This window comes from Saccharomycodes ludwigii, chromosome VI (assembly GCF_020623625.1).
Source record: "Saccharomycodes ludwigii strain NBRC 1722 chromosome VI, whole genome shotgun sequence".
NCBI classification, from domain to species: domain Eukaryota; kingdom Fungi; phylum Ascomycota; class Saccharomycetes; order Saccharomycodales; family Saccharomycodaceae; genus Saccharomycodes; species Saccharomycodes ludwigii.
In genome coordinates, this window is record NC_060205.1 from 878,887 (window position 1) to 901,988 (window position 23,102).

The 23,102-nt window shown below is 30.1% G+C and overlaps 12 protein-coding genes across 12 annotated transcripts; 6 read left to right on the forward strand and 6 right to left on the reverse strand.

The window, feature by feature from the left end:
* Positions 1 to 323: 323 nt before the first annotated feature.
* COX17 (copper metallochaperone COX17) lies at positions 324 to 542 on the forward strand (the record flags this gene model as incomplete). Its single annotated transcript, XM_046079654.1, has 1 exon — positions 324 to 542. The coding sequence occupies one exon, from the start codon at positions 324 to 326 to the stop codon at positions 540 to 542; it is 219 nt and encodes a 72-aa protein (XP_045933282.1).
* Positions 543 to 1,398: 856 nt separating this feature from the next.
* SCDLUD_004790 (uncharacterized protein) lies at positions 1,399 to 2,406 on the forward strand (the record flags this gene model as incomplete). The annotated part of the gene is made up of 1 exon (XM_046079655.1): positions 1,399 to 2,406. The coding sequence occupies one exon, from the start codon at positions 1,399 to 1,401 to the stop codon at positions 2,404 to 2,406; it is 1,008 nt and encodes a 335-aa protein (XP_045933283.1).
* A 1,112-nt stretch (positions 2,407 to 3,518) lies between these two features.
* On the forward strand, positions 3,519 to 5,168 carry SCDLUD_004791 (HAD family hydrolase; the record flags this gene model as incomplete). Its single annotated transcript, XM_046079656.1, has 1 exon — positions 3,519 to 5,168. One exon carries the CDS (start codon positions 3,519 to 3,521, stop codon positions 5,166 to 5,168), a length of 1,650 nt encoding a protein of 549 aa, XP_045933284.1.
* Positions 5,169 to 6,075: 907 nt separating this feature from the next.
* Positions 6,076 to 7,533, reverse strand: SOF1 (rRNA-processing protein SOF1; the record flags this gene model as incomplete). Its single annotated transcript, XM_046079657.1, has 1 exon — positions 6,076 to 7,533. The coding sequence occupies one exon, from the start codon at positions 7,531 to 7,533 to the stop codon at positions 6,076 to 6,078; it is 1,458 nt and encodes a 485-aa protein (XP_045933285.1).
* Positions 7,534 to 8,117: 584 nt separating this feature from the next.
* On the reverse strand, positions 8,118 to 9,638 carry SCDLUD_004793 (uncharacterized protein; the record flags this gene model as incomplete). The annotated part of the gene is made up of 1 exon (XM_046079658.1): positions 8,118 to 9,638. The coding sequence occupies one exon, from the start codon at positions 9,636 to 9,638 to the stop codon at positions 8,118 to 8,120; it is 1,521 nt and encodes a 506-aa protein (XP_045933286.1).
* A 493-nt stretch (positions 9,639 to 10,131) lies between these two features.
* On the forward strand, positions 10,132 to 10,593 carry IRC25 (Irc25p; the record flags this gene model as incomplete). Its single annotated transcript, XM_046079659.1, has 1 exon — positions 10,132 to 10,593. One exon carries the CDS (start codon positions 10,132 to 10,134, stop codon positions 10,591 to 10,593), a length of 462 nt encoding a protein of 153 aa, XP_045933287.1.
* A 97-nt stretch (positions 10,594 to 10,690) lies between these two features.
* On the reverse strand, positions 10,691 to 11,431 carry SDO1 (guanine nucleotide exchange factor SDO1; the record flags this gene model as incomplete). Its single annotated transcript, XM_046079660.1, has 1 exon — positions 10,691 to 11,431. One exon carries the CDS (start codon positions 11,429 to 11,431, stop codon positions 10,691 to 10,693), a length of 741 nt encoding a protein of 246 aa, XP_045933288.1.
* Positions 11,432 to 12,073: 642 nt separating this feature from the next.
* Positions 12,074 to 13,819, reverse strand: IZH3 (Izh3p; the record flags this gene model as incomplete). The annotated part of the gene is made up of 1 exon (XM_046079661.1): positions 12,074 to 13,819. The coding sequence occupies one exon, from the start codon at positions 13,817 to 13,819 to the stop codon at positions 12,074 to 12,076; it is 1,746 nt and encodes a 581-aa protein (XP_045933289.1).
* Positions 13,820 to 15,279: 1,460 nt separating this feature from the next.
* SSK1 (mitogen-activated protein kinase kinase kinase SSK1) lies at positions 15,280 to 17,007 on the forward strand (the record flags this gene model as incomplete). Its single annotated transcript, XM_046079662.1, has 1 exon — positions 15,280 to 17,007. One exon carries the CDS (start codon positions 15,280 to 15,282, stop codon positions 17,005 to 17,007), a length of 1,728 nt encoding a protein of 575 aa, XP_045933290.1.
* A 429-nt stretch (positions 17,008 to 17,436) lies between these two features.
* APL1 (Apl1p) lies at positions 17,437 to 19,815 on the forward strand (the record flags this gene model as incomplete). The annotated part of the gene is made up of 1 exon (XM_046079663.1): positions 17,437 to 19,815. The coding sequence occupies one exon, from the start codon at positions 17,437 to 17,439 to the stop codon at positions 19,813 to 19,815; it is 2,379 nt and encodes a 792-aa protein (XP_045933291.1).
* Positions 19,816 to 19,844: 29 nt separating this feature from the next.
* CMS1 (Cms1p) lies at positions 19,845 to 20,801 on the reverse strand (the record flags this gene model as incomplete). Its single annotated transcript, XM_046079664.1, has 1 exon — positions 19,845 to 20,801. One exon carries the CDS (start codon positions 20,799 to 20,801, stop codon positions 19,845 to 19,847), a length of 957 nt encoding a protein of 318 aa, XP_045933292.1.
* A 482-nt stretch (positions 20,802 to 21,283) lies between these two features.
* THI73 (Thi73p) lies at positions 21,284 to 22,906 on the reverse strand (the record flags this gene model as incomplete). The annotated part of the gene is made up of 1 exon (XM_046079665.1): positions 21,284 to 22,906. The coding sequence occupies one exon, from the start codon at positions 22,904 to 22,906 to the stop codon at positions 21,284 to 21,286; it is 1,623 nt and encodes a 540-aa protein (XP_045933293.1).
* Between the last annotated feature and the right edge of the window lie 196 nt (positions 22,907 to 23,102).

Here is a 23,102-nt window from a genome sequence, read left to right on the forward strand (position 1 = left end):
ACTGCACGCGTGCGCACGCGTTCTTTATTTTTTGACGCCGAGTTTTTTCATGGTTGCTTTTATTTAGGGGACACATAATGTATGGGTGTATGTGGTAGCAGTATTCCATGCCCTAACACAGGGCAATATTTGTATTCTGTGTCTTTTTTTTTTATTTTATTTTTTTATTTTTTTATTTTTAATACCATCCGTTATTTATAAATTTGACTCAAAGTATATTACATCTTTAGAGAAATTCTTTTTTTTTTTTTTACTCTAATGCTTTAATCTAATTAAGTTTAAATGAGAAATGAAAAGAAATTAAGACCATTAAAACTAAATAAATGTCAACTACTCCAACTTCCAATAATACTACAGATAGTGCACCATTGGCATGTCCTAACCCAAACGATACCACAAAACCCAAACCATGCTGTGTTTGTTTAGATGAAAAAAAAGATAGAGATGAATGTTTATTATTCAAAGGTTTAGATGATGTTGCTTGTAAGAAATTAATTTCTAATTATAAGAGCTGTATGAAGGGGTATGGTTTTGATATCTAATGTTTAATATATATATATATATATTCTTTCTTTTTCATTTGCTAATATAGGGGGAGGGTGACCTGTATATATTAACTTCTCTAATAATAATTTATAATATTATTGCTTTTCTTTTTTCTTGTTCAAATATTTCCAGCGAACATTATTTTGTTTGTCCGAAGTGCGCGGATCATCACTATACGGATATTTTCATTTTTTATTTAATAACAAAAATTAAGAAAAATGAAAGCCCAGCAATATTTTAATAAATAAATAAATAAATAAATAAATAAATAAAATTAAGGCTTGGCTTTTTTTTTTTTTTTTTAAATTTTTGATTTCTATTTTTTTGTATCTTAGAAAAAGAGTAACCTTTAACTCATAACAATACTCATTATGGTAATAATAATATCATCTATTTTTAGAAATTGATAATAAAGAAAAATTCTTCAAAACGATAAATTCATATTTGCTTGATTCTTCAGATCATAAAAAATATCTTATTTGTACCAAAAAAATGCTGAACTTCAATTAATCAAATGCCCGATTAGTCAAGTAATCAATTACTCAGTTAGAACATAAACTCTAAGCCACATACCGGATCGCTTTATTTTTATTTTATATTAAAACAATATAATAATACTGTATATCACAAGAAACAAAAAAAAAAAAAAGAAACATAATACCAACAAGCCATATATAAATAGCATTAAAAATGCAAAAAGAAGAAAATATTAATTACAAATTTCTACTTTTATCTTTATTTTCCTCAAATTCTTCAATTCAACTGCTATTTAATTATAAATAGAAATAAAAACAAACAAACAACCCACCAATTAAAAAAAAAAAATATATATATATATAAAACTTAACAAGCATGTTCGGAATTCAAAACAACAAAAAATTAGCCAATGTGTTATTGCTACTGCTATTATTTAGTCTAGATATAAACGCAGAAAGTCAAAACAAAAGAAGCACTGTTGATACAGGCTCATTAGAAGGTTCCGATAGTTCCAATAATGATATGGATAATAATGCCAACAGTGATTCTTCGAATGATATCATTAGTTCTACCACCACGTCACCCATTAAATCGTTATCTACTACTGTGCTAAACAGTGTTGTTTCTACTTATACATCCCCTACTAAAGTATTATCTAGTTCTATACTAGACAGTGCCATTATTTCCACACATACATCCAGTTCTAATACTTTTAGTAAAAGTGGTAGTAAAAACACTGAGACAATTTCAACTCAGCAACAAAGTTTTGCAGTGGAGCCTAGTACAACTGTCACTACCACTAACGCTGACGGAGAAACTACATTAGAATATTTATGGTATAATCCAACAACTACATCATCTAAAGCAAGTGCCAGCGGTAGTACTAGTAGTGGCGCTATTTTGAAAGAAAGTGCTTCTTCAAGTGCAACAATTGAAGATTCTTGGGGTGCATTGGGTACAACCACTTTGGTGAATTCTGCAGGGGAGACTACTACTTCTACAATTTGGTGGGCAGCATCGACTGATGCTTATTATTCGAGTGAAGCTACAGTTCCATCTGTCACTGTGGTGTTGTCGGACAGTAAAAATGTCACCAAAGTCTTGAGTTTATCAACTAGTGTTTCCTCGATGGTTACCACATTAAGCGAGGATTTAATTATATCGACTACCAATGATAAGGGTAAAGATGCTGTTACTACTGTTGAATCTACTTTTAAAACCACCATAGTATCTAAGTATACTATGTCTAGTTATATAAATAATAGCACAAGTAGTAACTCTGGTAACCGTTTATTAAAATTGGACAATGGAAAGAATGGTAATATCGATATGCTTATAATTTTTTTCGGAGTTACTATTGGCAGTATAGCATTATTTATGTAGAGATATATAGATGAGGATTATTTTATTTTCAATTTGTTAACGATTGGATATGATATGTAGAATATGAATAATAAATCAGATTAAGATATGAGATGATTAGAACCGGAGTCAAAACGGGGAAGGGGGGGAGGGGGGGTTTTTCTTTGTAGATTATGTTAGCGGATTAGGTTAACGGATTAGGTTAGCGGATTAGGTTAGCGGAGTACGTTAACGGAGTGGATTAGCGGAGTATGTTAACGGATTAACTTAGAAAATAAGTAACAAATTAGGATTACGGATTAAGTAACGGATTAGTTATAGATAAGCTATAAGATGAGAAATAATTAAAAGTCAGCCATTTGAGCCCCTAAACAAAATAACTCTTGGAAAGTTTATTCTGAAAAACAAATTATAATATAATGAAAAACAAAAAAACAAAAAACAAAAAAAAAAAAGGAGACCCACGTATAAAGTGGTTGCCTTGAAGGGGGGGGAGAAGTTATTTAATGTAATTTAATGATTGGTGGGTGGCAATAACGAAAAACAGCAGCAGTTTATTATTATTATTATTTATTTATTTATTTTTATGTGATAGCCGAAGAAACGTTTCTTTTTTTTTTTATTACGTCTGAAAATAATAAACAACAACGCCCACACCACCCGTACCACCCACACCACCCACACCTTTCGCACCTTCTTGTTCTTTTCCTCTCTCTCTCAAAATATAAAATTATTACTATTCCTTTTAACATTTTTGTTGAAAGGGAATTTTTACATTCTTATTTAAAAATAAAAATATCAACTTTTTCCTTTTTACCTTATAGTCAAGTAGTTACTGTACCTACCACTATTATTACTATTATTATTAACTAAACTGGCGCATTAATACATATCTTTATAAATAGATAAATCTTCCACTATTATTATTATTACTAAATAATTTAATAACTTAATCAATCAACTAATCAATCGAAATTAACCATATCGATATATATATCTATATATATATATATATTGATATACAGCCACACACACACACACACCCTAGTATCCACAACTTCAAAAATAAAAACAACGCAGCATAAACGTAAAGTAAAAAAAAAAAAATAAAAAAAATATATTAGTAAATTAAAATGGGTTTTATATCCAACATATTATGTTGTGCCTCTTCTAGTGTCTCTTCGCTGAAGGGAACAAAAACAACTGTCGGGAATACTACCCTAACTGCCACTCCTAGCAACAATGTCAATAAATCACGTACTACTGCCGCAAGTTCGAGCGATGTGAATGTCTACAGTACTAAATCACATCCTTCTAATAAATCTACTAGTACTACTGTTGCTACATCCATTTCTCATCGTAACCATTCTCATTCCCATCACAGTCGTCACAGCACTGGTAATGTTAACGGCAACACAAAAGATATGGTGACAAAGCCTACTAATGTTCATAGTCATGCACATATTCATAATAATAGTAGTAGCAGTAATATTGACAACAAGGACAGCAATAAGGACAGTAGCTCCAATTCCACCACAAATGATCATACCAACAACAGCAACAGTAATATTTCTAATCATCATAGTCATAGTACTCCTCACTTACACAACCACGGAAGCGCAGTCACTAATGTTTCTAATTCTTCTGATACTGTAACTACGAATACCCGTGGAAATGACAATAGCCATGATAGCAGTAATAGTAGTGCCAATAATAACAACAATACAAAGGAGACAACCATAGTAACACAAGCCATCGAGGATGAAGATGAAGATGATGAAGACGATAATGAACGAATGGATATTGATAAAGATGATAAACGTACATACACTGCTACAACCACTGCCACAACCAGTACTTTAAGTACTGGCACAAGCAATACAGATAACGACACCAAGTTTTCATCCTCATTGGACGAAGATAACCACATTAATAACACTTATGTGTCCAGTGTCCCAAAGGACTCCTCTGTAGTAATAGCAGATAAATCTTCCAACATAACTAACCCTCCACCTGATTCTTCAAGTTTTGTTCCCGCTTCAAGTAGTGACGGAAACAACAGCAACTACTATAACATCGACGAGGAGTACCAGTATGACGATTTATCATATGACGAAAACAACGATAGTATCTTTCCTCCCCCAATGCTAGATTTAACTGCTTTACAACCGGGTCAAGCTCATGCCCCCAATTGCACCACGTTACTCCCACCAAAGGACGTTACCAGGTTTGGTAACAGAAAATGCTTGGTTCTAGATTTAGACGAAACTTTGGTACACTCTTCATTTAAATATTTGAGAACTGCTGATTTTGTTATACCTGTGGAGATCGACGGCCAAGTTCACAATGTATATGTAATTAAAAGGCCTGGCGTGGATAAATTCTTAGAGGTTGTGGGTCAGTTATATGAGGTTGTTGTTTTTACTGCTTCTGTATCAAGATACGGTGACCCATTGTTAGATATATTAGACAACAAGCCTCAAAATAGCAAAGACGGTCATTATACTGGTAAGCAGAACGTTCATTACAGACTATTTAGGGATTCGTGCTATAATTACGAGGGCAATTATGTCAAGAATTTGTCTCAACTAGGCCGTCCATTAAGCGATATTATCATATTAGATAATTCTCCTGCTTCGTATATTTTTCATCCTCAACATGCTGTTCCTATATCATCCTGGTTTAGTGATTCACATGATAATGAATTGTTGGATATTTTGCCTATTTTGAACGACTTGAGTGGTGTACCGGATGTCTCAAAAATATTAGATGTTACCATATAATACATTATTTTTATTTTTATTTTTATTTTTGTTTTTACTTTTGTTTTTACTTTTTTTATTTTTATTTTTATTTTATTATTATCATTTCCAGCAGGTAAGATAGGTGGAGTGAGTAGAGATATAAAAGTATAAACCTAGTACTTATGATAATTAAATTAGACGGCTACTAACTTTGTATTTTATTATACAATTTGATTTATTCCAAATGTTGTATTTTATTATTAATGCTATTAATATATTTATTTATTTTATTTTATTATTTTTATTAATTTTTTTACTATGTATTTTTCTTTTGTTTATTTACTTCCATACCTGTACCTTATTCACCATCTTTCACTTTCCCAACCACCTTCAATTGTCCCCATCCTTTCAAAAAAGAAAAAAAAAAAGAAAAAAAAAGAGAAAGAGAACAGATTAATACAATTTGTTGTTATTACCATTATTACCAATTAATTATGAACCATGGATTATAAGTATATAAAGGAGAAGGGGAAACAAAACAAAACAAAACAAAACAAAAAAAAAAAAAAAAAAAAAAAGAGGTTTATTGATCAATTAAATATTATTTTTATTTATATTTTTGTTATTATGTTTCTTATTATAAAGCTGGTCTTTATAATGTAATTATTGTAACGTATATTATATATTTTTTTGGATAAACATATATAGGCAATATTACAATTATCATTATGATTCCGCATGATAGTACTGTTGATATATATATATAAATCAAAGCAGGAAAGAAAATATAACTATATATAACTATACATTTTTTTTTTTTTTTTAATACTTTATTAATAGTTTCATCGATATTGTTATTATATATCTGTATTTATATTTGTGCCATTTTCCTATATTATAAATGAAAACATATAAAAATAAATAAATAAAAATACACTGCTTTAGCTCAATCTTCAAGCTCATCTTTTTCTTCTTTGTACTTTCTATCAGTATCTTCATTTTCATATTTGAAAACTTGGCCAACAATTTGCTTTTTTCTTTCAGGCACAAATGCCATATCTTTACGTGTTTTCCTTTCATTCATTTCCCTCCTCCTCAAACTGTCAAGTTCAACTTTCTTAATTTCACCAGCCTTCTTTATAACCTTAGGAACATGTCTGTGCCTACCGATTCTTCTAATTTCAGGCATGTACTTGAACTTCTCCTTCAATTTTTCATCGTATTCTAGTTTACTCTTTTCCTTACTGGTCTTCACGTTGGATCTTTCCCAAGAAACACCTCTCCACAATCTTACGTTTCCATCATCACTACCACTAACGATATACTTGCTGTCCATTGTATATTTAACTTGAAAAACTCTTTGCATTCTTTTTGTGTGATAAACATCTCTTGAGTGTCCTTGTCTGACATTGTAAATCCTAATTGTCTTATCATATGACCCAGTCACTATTTCTTCACCAGTGGGAGAAAAATCAACGTCCATGACGGCACTAACATGATCCTTGAAAACGTTTAAAGCTCTGGATAATTTTCTCATATCATAATAATAACAATTATGGTCTTCATTGGCAACTACAAAATTAAACGCTTCCATAGGATTCCAACAGATGGCATTCGTCCTCATCGTTTGCACCAATTTTTGCGTTGGTGAATTTGTCCTTAAATCATACAACACAATGCTATTATCTGTACCTGTACTACACAATATATCTTTTTCCACTTGGTTGAATTTTACATGCGTTACTGTGTCACAACCCCAACTTAAATCACTTAGCGGCTTGGATCTATTACAATCCCATAATTGAATCGTTGGTCCACCAGTAATAAATTGTGCTTTGTCCCTATGACAATCTAAGCTTTGGAAAGCTGTTTCCCCATAAAACGTTTTAACTAGTCCAATTTCATTACGTGTGTCCTTTTCAACTTTCTCTGAAAACTTGCTACTGGTTAAACCATTGTTTAAACTATCTACATCCCATAACTTAATTGTTTTATCATCACCACAAGAAATTAACATTCCTGCAGCGCTCCCTAACAATTGTGGGGTCATACTTAACCCAGTAACCAGTCCATAATGTGCTTTATAACTTAACTTTTCAGTTCTATCATTTAAATTCCAAAACTTGATTATACCTTCGCCATCCCCAGTGCTTATTTGATTTAAAATATGATAGTTTTTGGCGATGTGATAAACACCATCTCTATGACCATACCCTAGTTGTCCAATAAATGGTTTTGCAAACATTCTTTCCAACTTTGTTGCTTGTAATGCCTTAGTATATTCTCTAGCTCTTTCAAACGCATGCAATTCCGGATTCAAGTTCCTTGGTAACGCTGATTCTTGAGTGGATTTAATTGGGACATAATCATCTGCAGATCTATTAATGGTGTTGATTTTAACCATGTTCGTGATAATTTTTTTATTTTACTTTATTCTTGAGAGTGTGTTTTAGAGTATGAGGATAGAGTTTATCATATTTATTAAAAAATATATATATATATATGGAAATTTTAGTGAACAAAAAATAAAAGAAAAGGAAAAAGAATGGAAAAAAAGAAAAAGAAAAAGAAAAAGAAAAAGAAACGACTAAATGGTGAAAAAAAAAAAGGCAATATCCGAAAGTGTCCGCTAAAGCTCGGAATGGATGGATGGACGACTTAATATTTGAGTTATACTTTAATATCATTGAAAATCAGCTGCAGTTCAATCAAGTTTGTTTCTCTGTTATGATGAAACCAAGGATAAAATTATATTCCTCTTGGTCATTCAATCTTTTGTAAAAATGCAAATAATAGTAATCATAATTTGTAAAATAGTTATATTTACTACCTAGATTCCTTATTGCCAGATGAAATAAACCAAGTTTCATTTGAATTATCCTAAGGAGAATATTTATAAATTCCCCACTTAGTTCATTATCTAATTATTTCTACATAATGGAAATGTTTTTTTTTCTTTTTTTTTTTTTTTTTTTTAGTTCTCAATTATTATATATGTTCCAAGATAGGTTGAGCTATTTTGGTTATAACATCTTTTGCCCATAAAACATCCAAATGCGAATAATCTTCAATGTACCAAATTTTGTAAACAGTTGGATCTTCATAGGTGGTAAAATGATTTATTAATCTAGCACCATCTACTAACCGATCCTGTTTGGGTGCAAATATCAATATCTTTGGCCATTCATTACCGCTATTTTTTAACTGATGCTTATGGAAGTTGTCTGATATGTCAGCAGTAGCATTGTGTTCATGATATTCTACAGTAGGAAACCATATTTTATCATCTGGGAAGAATGCTTTACTAAACTTTCCATTTCTAAAACTTGGATTGGAAGGACTTAACCACCATCTCATTAGTTTTACACTTATAGCCACCGGTGAAAAAAGAAAGTGCCTGTTACGCAATTTAGGGTTCCACAATGTATCGCTCCAATCAAACAAGTAATTGAACATAATATATGATAAATTACTGAAAATTTTGGTTCCCACCATAATATTTCTCATTTTTAACATCAGCGGGATAAACGATTTGATACCGTAGACCAATTTAAAATCAATGAAAAAAGCCATTAAAATAACTGGAATTTTCTTGTATAACAATTCACCTGGATATATGGCTGGTGATAAAGCAACGAAATTATCTATTTTATTGATTAACTGTGTCTTATTCACTAATGATAATAGGCTTTGCATTGTCCCTTGAGAATGACCAATTAAATTCAACTTAAAACATCCGGTTTTCATTAAAACAAAATCAACCAGACAAGGAAGATCATAGTTGCACATTTCTTGAATATCCCAGTCCCATTTTACACTAGTGGAACCATTACCTTTTTTGTATTGTTTCAATTTAGTTGTATCCCATTCTGGATCAAACCCACAACGATTATTGCCTAACCAACAGTCTCTCTCACCTATTTTAGATAAATAATATGCAATTGATTCTGTTCCGGATGAAGCAAAGGAGCCACTACTCTGTAGTAACCCATGTATAAATAAAATAGGCAATTTCCCCTTACGTTTACTATCAGATTTCTCTTCATTGGTCAGACTACTACTACTATTACCGCTGACGTTTCCTTGTTTAATGCTAGGGTTTATTATATGCCATAGGTCTAAAACAAATCCATCTTCTGTGGTGACTTTGAAAGGTTCAATAAGTAAACCATATTGCTGAAAGTAATAATTCAAGTCCGGTACCAATTCAGTAGGTTCGCTAAAAAACAAACCTTGTTTACTCCCAGCAGTTTTACCGTTATTCTTTCCATCATTATTTTTCATATGCTGAACATTATTTTCATCGTCATGAACATGTTCAAATGGATTTTCGTACACTTTATTGGTATTGGAACTATTTGATCGTGTTGCTGGTGTAAAAATAATCTTAGCAGGATGTTTTATTTTATTATTGATTGCTTTTTCATCTCTTGCCTTGGATTTTGGAGTTATTAGTTGGTGTATGATAGATATAAAAAACAGACCTCCTAGAAATTGTGTAGTTAGCATCCATGATGATATTGTATAAAAGTGTGATAATAAAATAAAAAAAGACATTCGTTTATATTTTATGGTTTTGAAAGAATTATTTTAATGTATGATGGAATGGAAGTAGTGTTCCCCTTGCAGCAAAAGAAAGAATGCTATGGTTTGAGATGAATAAATAGCTATATAATCCGATGTATTAACGAGTTACGGAAATTTTAATTCATGTAAATCTTTCATAGTTTTTAAAAGCGAGTTGGTACCACCGAAAAAAGTTACATTGATTTTATTTATTTATTTTTTTATCTTTACGTTTTTATGTTTTCGTTTTTTTTATTTTTTTTTATTTTTTTTTTTTTTTTTTTTTCATTTCTTTTGAATTAGTTCCTTCTTTAATAAAAAATGAAAAAAAAAGTTATTTATTCAACAACCATAGCTTTAATTCAGGTAAAGAATAAATAACTAAATATAAAATACACTTGTTGTTTATCTTTTTACAGAGAATTAGCTTTACAATATGTTTTATACAGAAACTCAATTCAATTTAATCGACAATATCGGTTCTAACTCTGATAACCCGCAGATAGTGCATATATTATCACAGCATTTCTCCAATAGAGTTTTAGTTCAGTTGAGATTAAATGGCGAGTTAGACACGACTTATTCAGTAACATGTCAAGATGTAACTAAAGTTTTACTATCAGAAGATAACAATAGCATGGAGAATGAATATACCAATGATCATATGTCAAATTACCAAATAGATACATTATTCGGGGATTCAAATAACATGCAATTGCCTATAATGGCAGCACAGATATCAGAATTATATATTAAAAATAAGTTAAAAGTTTCTGGTAGTGAATCATTTATAATAATGTTATCCTCAAAGTTATTAAACCGAGAAAAAATTACTGATAACATCTCTTTGTTTGATATTTTATTAAAGATTTTAACAAACATTAAGAATATGTACTAATAATATATGTATCTTATTAAATTAGCTTCCATGTACCGTTTTATAACAATATATTATATAAAAGAGTGCGAAAAAAAAAAAAAAAAAAAAAAAAAGTTCATTCATCTACTACTGCCATATCTAAAACTTGTATATTGCCCACTTGACCGTTATTTAATGAGCCAACAATTTCCCTATAACTAACAGGATCAATTAAACCTTCACATCCCCATTTAATATTCTCTTGTTCTATCTTCTTTTTACTTAAAAACAAAGTTTCCAATCTGTCAATCAATTTATCATCAGTAACATTCTCCACAATAACTTTGACTTTCATTTTGGCTCGAACTATGGGGATAATTTGTTTACTAATTAACAACTTAATAGCTTCTAAAGCTTGTAGTTTAGCAGGTTTGGTTATCACAATATTAAATTTCAATTCTTGTAAGGCTTTATGAATCATCGTTGGAGGGTATCTTTTTTTACTCCTAGGGTTAATGCATTTCATACTAATAATATTTAACATTTCATTATTAATTTGCTGTAATTTTAATTGTCTTTCTTTATCACTTAGTTGCAATTCACCCTTTTCTAAAATAAATTTAATTATAGTAGTTTGATCAGTAGTTTCAAAGCATTGTTGTAAATCTTCTAATGGTGCAACTAATCCCTTTGATACATTTGTAAAAATTTGATGTATTTGTAAAACTTCATCTATATCTTTTTCTACACCCTTTCTATAATCTTGGACTTTATTTTGGTAGCATGCTAATTCAAATCTTTTTTTGTGTCTTTTAAGACGAACTAACGAAACATTGGTCAATTTAATTTGACCCATAGGTTGATTTATTAAGCCCATATTTTGATATCCCTTTGTTAATTTAATTTATTTCTTTTTCCTTTCCTCAATTTTTTCAGTATTGATAATTGGAGGGGAAATAAGAAAGAAAAGAATGAAAAATGTTAAAAGGAAAAGAGAAGTAAAGTGTTTTAATATTTCAGTTATTCGGACAAAAAAAAAAAAAAAAAAAAAAAAAAAACTTTTTCGTTTTTGTTACTATCCGAAACGTAAATCCGAAAATTGTTTAATTGTTTTCAGATCTTTTTTCTTTTTTCTTTTTTCTTTTTTTCTTTTTTTATACATATCTTAAACAATCCCCGGAGATTCGTTTTCCCTAAAAAAGAAAAAAAATAGAAAACAATAGCAGGAAATATACGCATAGAAATGAATTACAAAATGAATTACAAAATGATAACACTTCCCAAAAACAAACTTAACGATATTTTAAATCAGAACGTAAAGACAAACAAACTACATGAATTAAATAAACAAAATGAATAAATAAAAATCAATCAACATAACGTCATATGTACATAATATAGTAATAGACAAACCGTCCAAGTCAAATACTATTTTTTTTAAAAAAAAAAAACAAAAAAAGCATAAAAAACAAAAAAAAAGCATAAAAAATTCAAAAAAAAAAAAAAAAAAACTAAAATCTCATATATACCCTCTCTCCTTTAGTATAGTCAATAATGCGTTGAAATGACCTAAACAACCCAAGACAACGAAAGTGTGCCATATATTATGACTTTGTAAATAATAGTCGCACCACCAAAAGGATTTCCACAAAGCACCATGATTAATATTTTCTAATGGTTTCTTCCTAAAATGATGATGTTTTTTGTTGGTAATTAAGGTGATATCATTGGATAACTGTCTATGGGTAGGTATGTTTTTATCGTATAAAACATCAGTTCTATGCTTTTCAGGATCAAATCCAGCGTAAAATACAACACCAACAAGATACCATATTAAACTGCTGAAAAAGGTTAATTTAAAATGACTACCCCCGCTAGGGTCGGAAATCAAAAACGACAAATTCCCTGAGCTAGCCAAAAAAACGTATGCCAAAATACGCAAGATTCTACTCTCTGGTCTGTCAAACTTGGGAGACCAATTCATAAATATAGATGCTGATCCCAGAATAAAACTCAATAAACTGAAACAATACAACCCATACGGAGTACTGCTACTCTCATTAGAACCACTGTATAAAGTTGTAAACTGCATGGAAATAATAGAAGTGGTAATCAACAAGGTAATGCCGGTGTAGTCACAGCAGCAGGCCCTAGATCTCCAAGGCAATATAGAAAACCCGTTAAAAGTATGCCATGTGACACTTAGCAAAAAGCAAGAAATACCACTGAGCAAAAAGGAACTAACAGCAACATTAATTGGCCAAGGAATGCTAGAACTATTCTCAATTTGGAAACGAACCAACATGTAAAGTAAATAGATTGCACCAGACAAATGTGTCCATATATTGACAGTCTCGTTATGCCAATTATAGCATGTTTTTGGCTCATAAATTTGTTCGTAACTAGTAATAGGAATTAAACCCAGCACACTCTTTAAGCAGTTCTTGTAATCCGTAAAAAATCTGTACCCATGAATAATATACCTGTTTTCTCTCCATGGAAATGGCAATTCATAATAATGCAAGTGTCTGTGTGCACCTAAAGAACAAGCTCCCTCATAATTATAATAATTGATCACCTCCCAGACACTCTCGTTGTCTTCAACGTCACCTAACCCAATACAATCCCTATACAATAGATTAGCAGTTATAACATCATTCAGAACATTTTCGCTTTCTGACAGCTTAGCTTCATCATCAGTGGCCGTGCTAGAAGATGGTGGAGTTGGAGTATCAGAATCGTCTGACACTAAAGTGTTAGTGGAAGACAACGAACTGGAACTGCTAGGATTAATTAATAGCTTAGCATCTGTTGATTTAGCAGTACTGTTATCACCATAATAGCTGTTCCAAATGTCACTAAACTTCACCATGGATTCACCCTTATCGCCGCAAGTATCAGAATCCGTACCGCCAGTACTGTCGGTAAGTGTTTCTTGTGACGATGAAAAAGTAGCCTTTCTCCTCTTAGTTTTTTTACTAGACTTAGTGTTATCATTTTTAATAGCGGCATTGGATACGACTATATTCTTTTTATTGAACTCTTGTTTAGTATTCTTTAGAAAGTCACAGTACTTTTTCAATTGTTTAATACTTGGAGAATTCTTCTTTTTAGTAGTAGGAATAGTACTTCTTTGTTTCTCTTCCTTTGTTATAATATTTTTTAATGTATATAATTTATCATCGATGGTATTAACAAATTTATTCACCTTTGCCAATGCAACAGAATCCATTCTGTCACTATTGCTCATAGTTTTAGAAGACATTTTTTTTTGTTTTCTCTTCCGAATCCTTTTTAAGAACAATAAAAATGTATATTTGCTTTTACTCAAAGACTACTCAAGTGTTGGTTGATGGACACCAAATTTGGAATATAGCAAACAATGGATGTTTTTTATTGAGACCAAAGATAGAGACTGAAGAGAGAATGCAATTAAAAAAAAAAAAGAAAAAGGGAAAAAAGCAAAATATTACGAGACATGACTTGCAAGGTGTACAGCTCCTAAAAAAAAAAAAAAATAAAACGACACTATATTTATATATGCATGACTTTCTTTTTATTTTTATTTTTCTTTTTTTTTTTTTTTTTTTTTTTCTTTTTTTTCATTCTTATTCTTTTTAATGTGACAACACCCCACACGTACACATGCACTCATGTTTCATCAAAGTACATTCAAGTTATTCTTTTTATTTATTTATTTATTTATTTATTTATTTATTTTTCTCTCCTTGTTCAATCGCCAAGTTAAAAAAAAAAAAAACCTCTCCATTTCATTTGTATATCAGCGTACTTATCTTACACCCACACCCCACACACACAAATAATACCCTGTTTTTATTTCTTTGTGAAAAATAAATTAAATTAAATTAAATTAAATTAAATTAAATTAAATTGTTAACGATAAAAAAAATACACAATAAAAGTTGTGGGGAACGATAGGGAAGACATATCGTATAAACAATATCTTTTTATACGATAAAATACTTTATTGTTTGTTAATCGAAAAAGGAAAAAAAAAAAAAATCCCTCATTTTAATAATGTTATACAGTTAAATCTGATGGCAATGGCGTTACCACCTACCTACAAACTGTTTCACACTATAAATTAAAAATATTACCGATTAAATATAGGGAAATAACCTCTTTTACTATTTGTATTTTTATTTTCAAAACTAAACAAGATTTTCCGAACGGATTATCTCACATCAGATTTCTATTTCTTTTTTTCTTAAATGGTAAAAATAATCATTCGGTCACGTGCAAATATTTGGCTTCTATTTTTAAAAGTGTGGAAATAGCTAATTGCACTTTGTACGGCTATCTGAAACATTTAAATATATTTAATTTATTTATACTTCCCCTCGCCTGCCATAAACTGTTGGAAAATGTAGACCGAATAATCGTCGGGTAAATAATACGCCCTTTGTAATTAATGATTATATGGCATCGAGCATTGAAAATGAAAATGAAAAAAAAAAACAACAAAAAAAAACAACAACAAAAAAAAAAAGCCATTATTAATTTTCTTTTTCTTCCTTCACTTAGTTATTATGCACTATTTCCGACAGCAATAACTTCAATAAAAGAAGCCAACTATAAGCAACGAAAAAAAAAAATAAAAAATAAAATAATATAATATAAACTTATTAGTATATACTACAATATATTGGGATATTGAAGCAATTATTGGATAGTAGCAATATTTGTAATACTACCACTCCTACAATGCTTAATGTTTGGATTCATTTGGTTTCAAATAAAACAACTCCGCCTGGTACAATATATAATAATAATAATAATAAATCAATCGTAGTAAATCAGCCGACAAGAATCCCAATTCAATGTAATAAAACTAACAATCCTAGCAAAGTGAATATAGACGATTTAAAGAAAAGAGTTATACAAGAGTTTCCTCAATGGTACAACGAAGAAGTTAAAAATGGATTATACTTCGAAATGGGTATAGGAATGATATTAAGGGATGGTATTAATACTATTAGTAGAATATCTTCTCCGCTAGGTGCGAATAATAATTATACCTTTGGTGTTACAAGTGTACCAACTAGTCCTAAAAGTCCCAAATTGATAATACCTAGTTATTTGAACAATAATTTCAATACATATAATAACAATAACAATAATAATAACAATAATAATAATAATATCACTGTTAATAATCTAAATACTACTAATTACATTAATACCAACAATTTGATTATATTTGAGCCCGACGAACTTGTATATGATATATTATTGAAACACTTTGGTGGACTAAACTTACAAACTAGTGCAAACCCATTTATTGTTTTTGTTAATTTACCAATGAATTTAATATTTAACAATTCTGGTACTACCATGGCTAATAATCCCCATAGTTACAATAATAACACTATTAACAATATCAATATCAAAAGTAATGATGATAGCGATGATAGCGATAATAACAGTAATGATAATGATCATGGTAATAGTAACAATAAGAATAATAATGGTAGTACTAACGACGACAACAACAACAATAATAATAATAATAATAACACCCAATTATTACCTCCTATAAACGATATCAGAGATAATAGTAATAATATTCAAGGACAACACCACCTATTTCAAAAAAATGATAAATATAATACCAGTGATTCCAATAAGAAAAATAGCATCGAAAATGGCTTTTTCTTAATTCCTAAAGCATTCAAGGGCGATCCTAAATTAACACTACTGAAGACAAAACAACAAAGTTATGTGAAAAAACCACAGGTGAGGAATAACAATGAGGGAACTAATTTGATTGACAACAATACCAATACTGTTGCTACCACTACTGGCAATAACGCTACTTCATTAAAAATTTTGAAAAATCCAATATTTCCATTAATTAATGTTTTAATTGTCGAAGATAACATAATTAACCAAAGTATTTTAAGTAGCGTACTAAGAAAGCACAAGATACGGCATAAATTGGCTAAAAACGGTAAAGAAGCTGTTGAGATTTGGAAAAAGGGTGGTATTCATTTGATCTTTATGGATTTACAGCTACCTGTATTAAGTGGTATCGATGCAGCCAAACAAATTAGATTATACGAAAAATTAAATGGTATTGGTAGTATTACTCCTACTACGGCCTCTAGTAGCACTTCTATTGCTAAAAACATTTTAGATGCCACTGCCACTACCACTGTTCCCATTTCCAATTATAAATTGGACAAATCAAAATTTAGAGCACCGGTGATAATTGTTGCATTAACAGCCTCCAACTCTCAAAGTGATAAACAAAGAGCACTAATTGCGGGTTGTAACGATTATTTAACCAAGCCAGTTAATTTGGTATGGTTAAGTAACAAGTTGGGTGAATGGGGCTGTATGCAAGCTTTAATTGACTTTGATGGTTGGAAATTTGGTCAAAGAAGAGTCAATAGTGATAATATAGTATTTGATGCTAATTTAGTCACATAGTGATATTAAAATTATGATTACTTGAATAGTTCAACACACACACACACACACACACATTTATATATGTTATAAGAGATAGATATAATAACAAGTTTGTATTTCATAGCAGAAGTGAAGCTATTTTGTTGCTTACCATTATTATTAATACTGCTTAAAAAAAATGGAAACTGTGTTATAGTAAAAGAAGACATTGTATTTTTTTTTTAGTGATATAGATTTATATATTATTTATAACAACAAATTGTACCCGGACATATACCTAAATTTTTTTTTTTTTTTCTTTCTTTTTTCTATTGAGTCTCCTTTTTTTTATTTTTTCCCACTTATCTTAAAATTGACTGAAAACATTTTTAGCAAACCAGCTAAGACTGCTCTCCTAAACATCAAGAATATCAACCCCTATCTCCCCTAAGAAGCATAGTCATCATCATGTCTTCTCAAGCCATATTTGTCAAACATAAAGCCTCTGAATTGAAACAAGAATATGATCCAGTCATACAAGAATCCCTAAACATCTATAATAGTGGTGGTACTATTGGTAATAATAGTAATAAGAAAAAAAAAATAGAAATTTTTCTCAAAAAAGTTGTCGCAAATTTTACCTTCAACAACCATTTAGAAATGTCCAAGCTGTATTTTGAAGTTTTCCAGTGTCTAAAAATTTTCCACACTACCAGCAGTAACAATAAGGACTCTTTGATTACCAACTTATGCTACCAATACATTCAACAGATTACTACACCTCAATTGATCTCCCAAGATCTAATCCAACAAGTTTTGAAGTTTATTATTAACGATTTGTATTACAATAATAACCAATATTTTTCAACTTTGGCACTTGAAACCTTGTGCTATATAAAAAAGATTCCTGAGTATACTTTTGAGGCATTAAAATACATAGACCATAATATAGAAAGTGAGAGTAATAGTAGCATTGATTTAATTAAAAAAAAAACTTGTATAGAAGCTATCCCAAATTTACTTATAGATAAATTCTCAAACAAAGAACAACAACAAAAAAAAAAGATTATTGATAAGTATATCAAGCTATTGTGGGACTTATTTACAAATTCAGATTCCTCTTCTATAAGGGCAAGTTGTTTAAAATCATTACAGTATTTGTATGTCAATTTTGAACCTTTGAATTCAAATTTACAATTAAGTTTTGATGAATCCAAAAAAATCATCAAAACGTTGGGTAATCTAAATGAGTGGGACAAATCCTGTATTATTAATTTGTTAACTTTATCTGTTGTTCCAAAAACACACGAGGAAAGTTATGCAATAATTGACATGATTTTACCTCAATTACAGGCATCAAACACTTCGACTGTTTTACAAACTATCAAATTCATATTATATTTAAGTAACTATGTTGAGGCCTTAAGCTATTCGATAACCAATAGGATATCCAATTCCATCATTGCGTTATTGCACAAACCTAATGAATTGAAGTTTTTAGTACTAAGAAATGTTATATTACTATTGTTAAGCAGAGAGCACAACAACAGTTCTAGTACTGAGAATAAGCCAAGGGAAAATTTTCTAAATATTGATATCTCATATTTTTTTGTAGAATTTGACGACCCAATATACATTAAAGACACCAAATTAGAACTGCTATACTTAATGGCTGATGAAAAAAACATTTCCATAATTTTAGATGAGCTGAAAGAGTATGCCATTGATATTGATACACAAATGTCAAGAAAGGCTATTAGAGCCATAGGTAACTTAGCTGTCAAGTTGGATAGCGGTAATGGTAAGAAGGAGGCCATTGCTGTTTTGCTTGATTTACTAGATTTTTGTTCAGTTGAGTACATCGTACAAGAAATTATTAGCGTTTTCAAAAACATTTTCAGAAAATATCCGAATGAAGGTACTAAATCTATAATTAGTAAACTAGTCACTAATTATATTGATGTTATGGAAGAGAGCGAATCAAAAAGCGGTATGATTTGGATCTTAACTGAGTATTCGAACCACCTGCCCCAATACCTAACTTTATTTGATGAATATTTTGTAAAAATTTTTTTACAACAAACTTTTGAAGTTCAATGCTCCATCTTAACATCGGCTGTGAAATTTTTTGTAAGAGATTCAAATAAGCAATCAGAAGAGGTTTGTGTTAAAGTTTTGAAAATGGCTACTGAACAAAATGGCAATCCAGATATAAGAGACAAAAGTTTCATGTACTGGAGGCTATTATCTGGTTTGTCCACCAATCAAATTCCCGTTGAAATAGTAAAGGAAATTATCGATGGCAAATTGCCCTTGATAACATTGAATAATAAGTTGGATCCGCTGATTTTAGAAGAGCTAGAGCTAAATATAGGTTCTGCTGCTTCGATATATTTGAAACCTGTACAACAAGTCTTCAGGCAAAATAAAACTAGATATTTGCCCCAATCCCCAGCACTGCTACCTAATAAAACTGATTTGGTTATTATACATGATGAAAAAAGACCATCTCTTTTGGCTGCACTTGGTACAGGTGGCATCAACAGTAGCAGCAGAACTGGCAGTTTACGTAGCATGGATAGCGGTATTCCTAGCATAAGAGATCGTAGTGGAAGCCGTGTTGGTAGTGATTTTTCGTTTGAAACCGAATTTGATGACGATCCACTCAACAACTTTTCCAGAAACAATTCCTTTTCTGGGACCGGTGGTGGTAGCACTTCACCAAAGAAAAATATAAGTGATTATGATAAACCTGTGGAAAACGTAAATCAAATCAAAAGAAAGAATTCACTAGTGAAGAAACCTTCAATGTTGGCTAGGAAATTAACGTTAAAAAAGAAATTTTAATTCTCTAGTATGTAAATATTATATACATTTTAAAATAAAACAATTCTTACCGAACTTTTTTTGTTTAGAAACTCTTTTAATACTTTACACAACACCATGCCATCATCCGATGTAAAAATTGAATTTGTCTTAGAGTCCAAATAGCTGGAATCAATAAGTATGTCCAATTTATCTTTGCCCTCAAATAGACAGTTGGTATTTTCTATAATTTTTTGCATTCTATTTGGTGTAGCAATCAAAAATCTAATATTATTACCAATAATGTTCTTTTGTTCTTTGTTCTTTTGCAAAAGTTTGTTATTATTTTTTTTGTTAGTTGTGTTATTCTTTTTGGCACTGTCAATTGTTGTATTATTCAAGCCGGATGAAATTTTAGTTAGCATATCTAAATCTTGTTTCAGCTTGTTCTTAGAAAATAATTTGATTGCTTTCCCTCCAAATTTATTTGGATTGTTCAAAGTTCTGTAAATATCAGCAACACGTACATTGGATAATGCAAATACTATCACTTTGGGTGCCTTCAAATATTGTACAACAAAATCTGGCAATAAAGTCAAGTCGTGCAGCTCAATATTATCTGCTTGTTTATCCCACGAAATATTAAGGAAATCTGATTTTTTAAAATATAGCTCGTCCAGTTCAATGGCACTTAAGTTTGGGTTTTTTCCTCTGATCAAAGTGGCTAAATAATCAACAATTTCTTGAGGCGTTTTGTTAAATAAAGAACGCCTCTGATTAATATCAAATTTCAATTTTTCTAGTTTTTTCTCATGCAGTTTAGAAGATTGTTTTTTCTTTTTTCTTTTGCTCAATTGACTTTTTTCTTCTTCATCTTCGTCATCGCTACCTTCATTAGGTCTCTTGTTGTCAAGATGTGAATCAGTGGCAGTTTGCTCTTCCTGTTCAGATACAATGTCTCCATCAAAATCATATTCTAAACCATCATTTAAATCATCGCCTGTATATGTATTATGGTGAGAATTCATTGGTATTATAATGATAACTTATTATTACTATGAAATTTTTTTTTTTTTCCTTTTTCTGGTATGATTTTTTTGGTAAATGTTAATTACTGTTAATGTACAAAGTTATAGTGGAATGAATCAGATATAATATTATGGGAAATTATTTGGTTATAAATTGATTTAAAATTAATATATTAAATGAGTGTCAGTATTATTGCCTTTATTAACGAAATGAATAAAAAAAGAAAAGATACAAATTAAATTTCTTTTTTTTTTTTTTTTCTTTTGTAACGTTTCTTTTTATTTGATTTTATCCGAGTCATTTTATTTAGTACAGGACATAATAGAACTCGGTAATTATATAACCAAATTACCACCCAAAAAAAAAGGCACCATCAGTTAAGATCCACCATGGGTAAAATTATTGAAAACTTATAACTACATTAGTAAAATTATATGGTACAAAAAAAATATGTATATAATCTCTTCAATTAAACAATCACTCAATAAATGTATCTAAAATTTCTGTTTTCTATATCTGTTAAATCAACAAACTTATAATCACCTTTTTTCGTATCCATTTCTTGCTCTTGGTCTCTCTTTTCGTTCTCTTTTTTACTTAAATAACCAATCCATAGATTTAATGGAACGCAGACACATTGTGTTACTAATAGAGCAATCTTAGCTGGAATATATCTTGGAGCAGAACTAGTTCTAAACATTTGAGGTGCAACAATGCAGGAGACATTATAGATGATCATTGTAATAGCGTTACGAAAAATTCTTTTAGAATACCCAGAGGTATTACAGCTATTCCAAAAATAAATATTAGTGATCACACATGATCCACTGTATAAAAGATATAAAGAAAATAGATTAGCTATTCTGTGAGACAATGGTAAGGATAGCATGACAATACAACCAATAATAGCTGGAATATACATACTTGTAGTTACCAATGTGAAATGATTCCACTTGGAAATCATTTGAGTTGTAATGATAATGATTAAAATTGTTATAGCACCAATAGGCAATTGTAACAAAGCAGACTGGTAATTATCAAACCCAAAAGTTTTAGTAATGGTAGTGGAAAATGTACCAATTGCACCCGTTGATATTTGAGAGCATCCAGTCAATAATAACATTGGCCATGTCAATTTATCCTTTAAGAATAGCTCTTTAATTTGGTTTTTTTTGAAAAATTTAGTTTCCAACCCTGTTTGGTTGCTTCTAATGTGTTCAACGACTAAAATTTTTTCTTCATCTTTTAAAAACCATGCTTTTGTTGCATTATCCGGTAAAATTAAAAGGGTTAAAATACCAAAGGCAACAGTTACTAATCCAACAACCAAAAACATAATTTGCCATGAACTAAATAATTCACCGTGGTAATGTTGAAAACCAAATGATATTAACCCACCAACTATATAACCGGAACCAGCTTGAGCACAATAAAACCCTATCCTTGCGACTTGTTCTGATTTTGTATAATACATACCACTTACAGCGATGCATCCAACTGCACTACTTGCCTCAAAAAATCCCAATAATGTTCTAACAATCATTAGTGATGCATATGTTTTACAAGCACAGTGACATGCCAACACGATCCCCCATAGTGTGATATAAGTTCCCAATACTTTGGATAATGGGAATTTTTGAATAAAAAATGTCACGATGGGTTCTGAGAAAATATAAGAAGCGGAGAAAATGGTACTTAAATTTGAAAATTCGTTACCCTTTAGATTTTTTAATATACCCATTGCAGTTGAATAATTCAATAAAGCTTTATCTAAAAACATTAAAAGATAGGTAATGCATAAAAAGGGTAAAATAATACAATCAACTTTAAACAATAATTTTCTAGGTAATTGTTTAGATCCATAAAAGTTTGAATCCTTGGATGAATCTTTCAAATCGTCTTCTGTTTCGACATTTTCTAAGTGTTGATATTTTTGTAAGAATTGATAAGCAATATCTTGTTTTTTACTATCAACATTATCATCGATACTACTGGAATCATATGAAGTGGAGGAAATATTTTGTTCTAATTTAACGTTTTCAGTGTTATCTAACTTAATAGAGTCAGTCATATTGCTATTGTTGTCTGGGTTCTTTGTTAACATTGGATATATTTATTATTTTTTTAATTCTTAACATACTGTTTATAAGTTAGCATAGAGAAAGGAGAGAAAAGAGAAGAGAAAAAAAGAAAAAAAAAAAAAAAAATATAGAATCTTATTGGAATGAAACATGATTTATAAAAAACATTGATCTATTTATATATACTACTGTTATACATAACTTTGGTATTTATTCCTT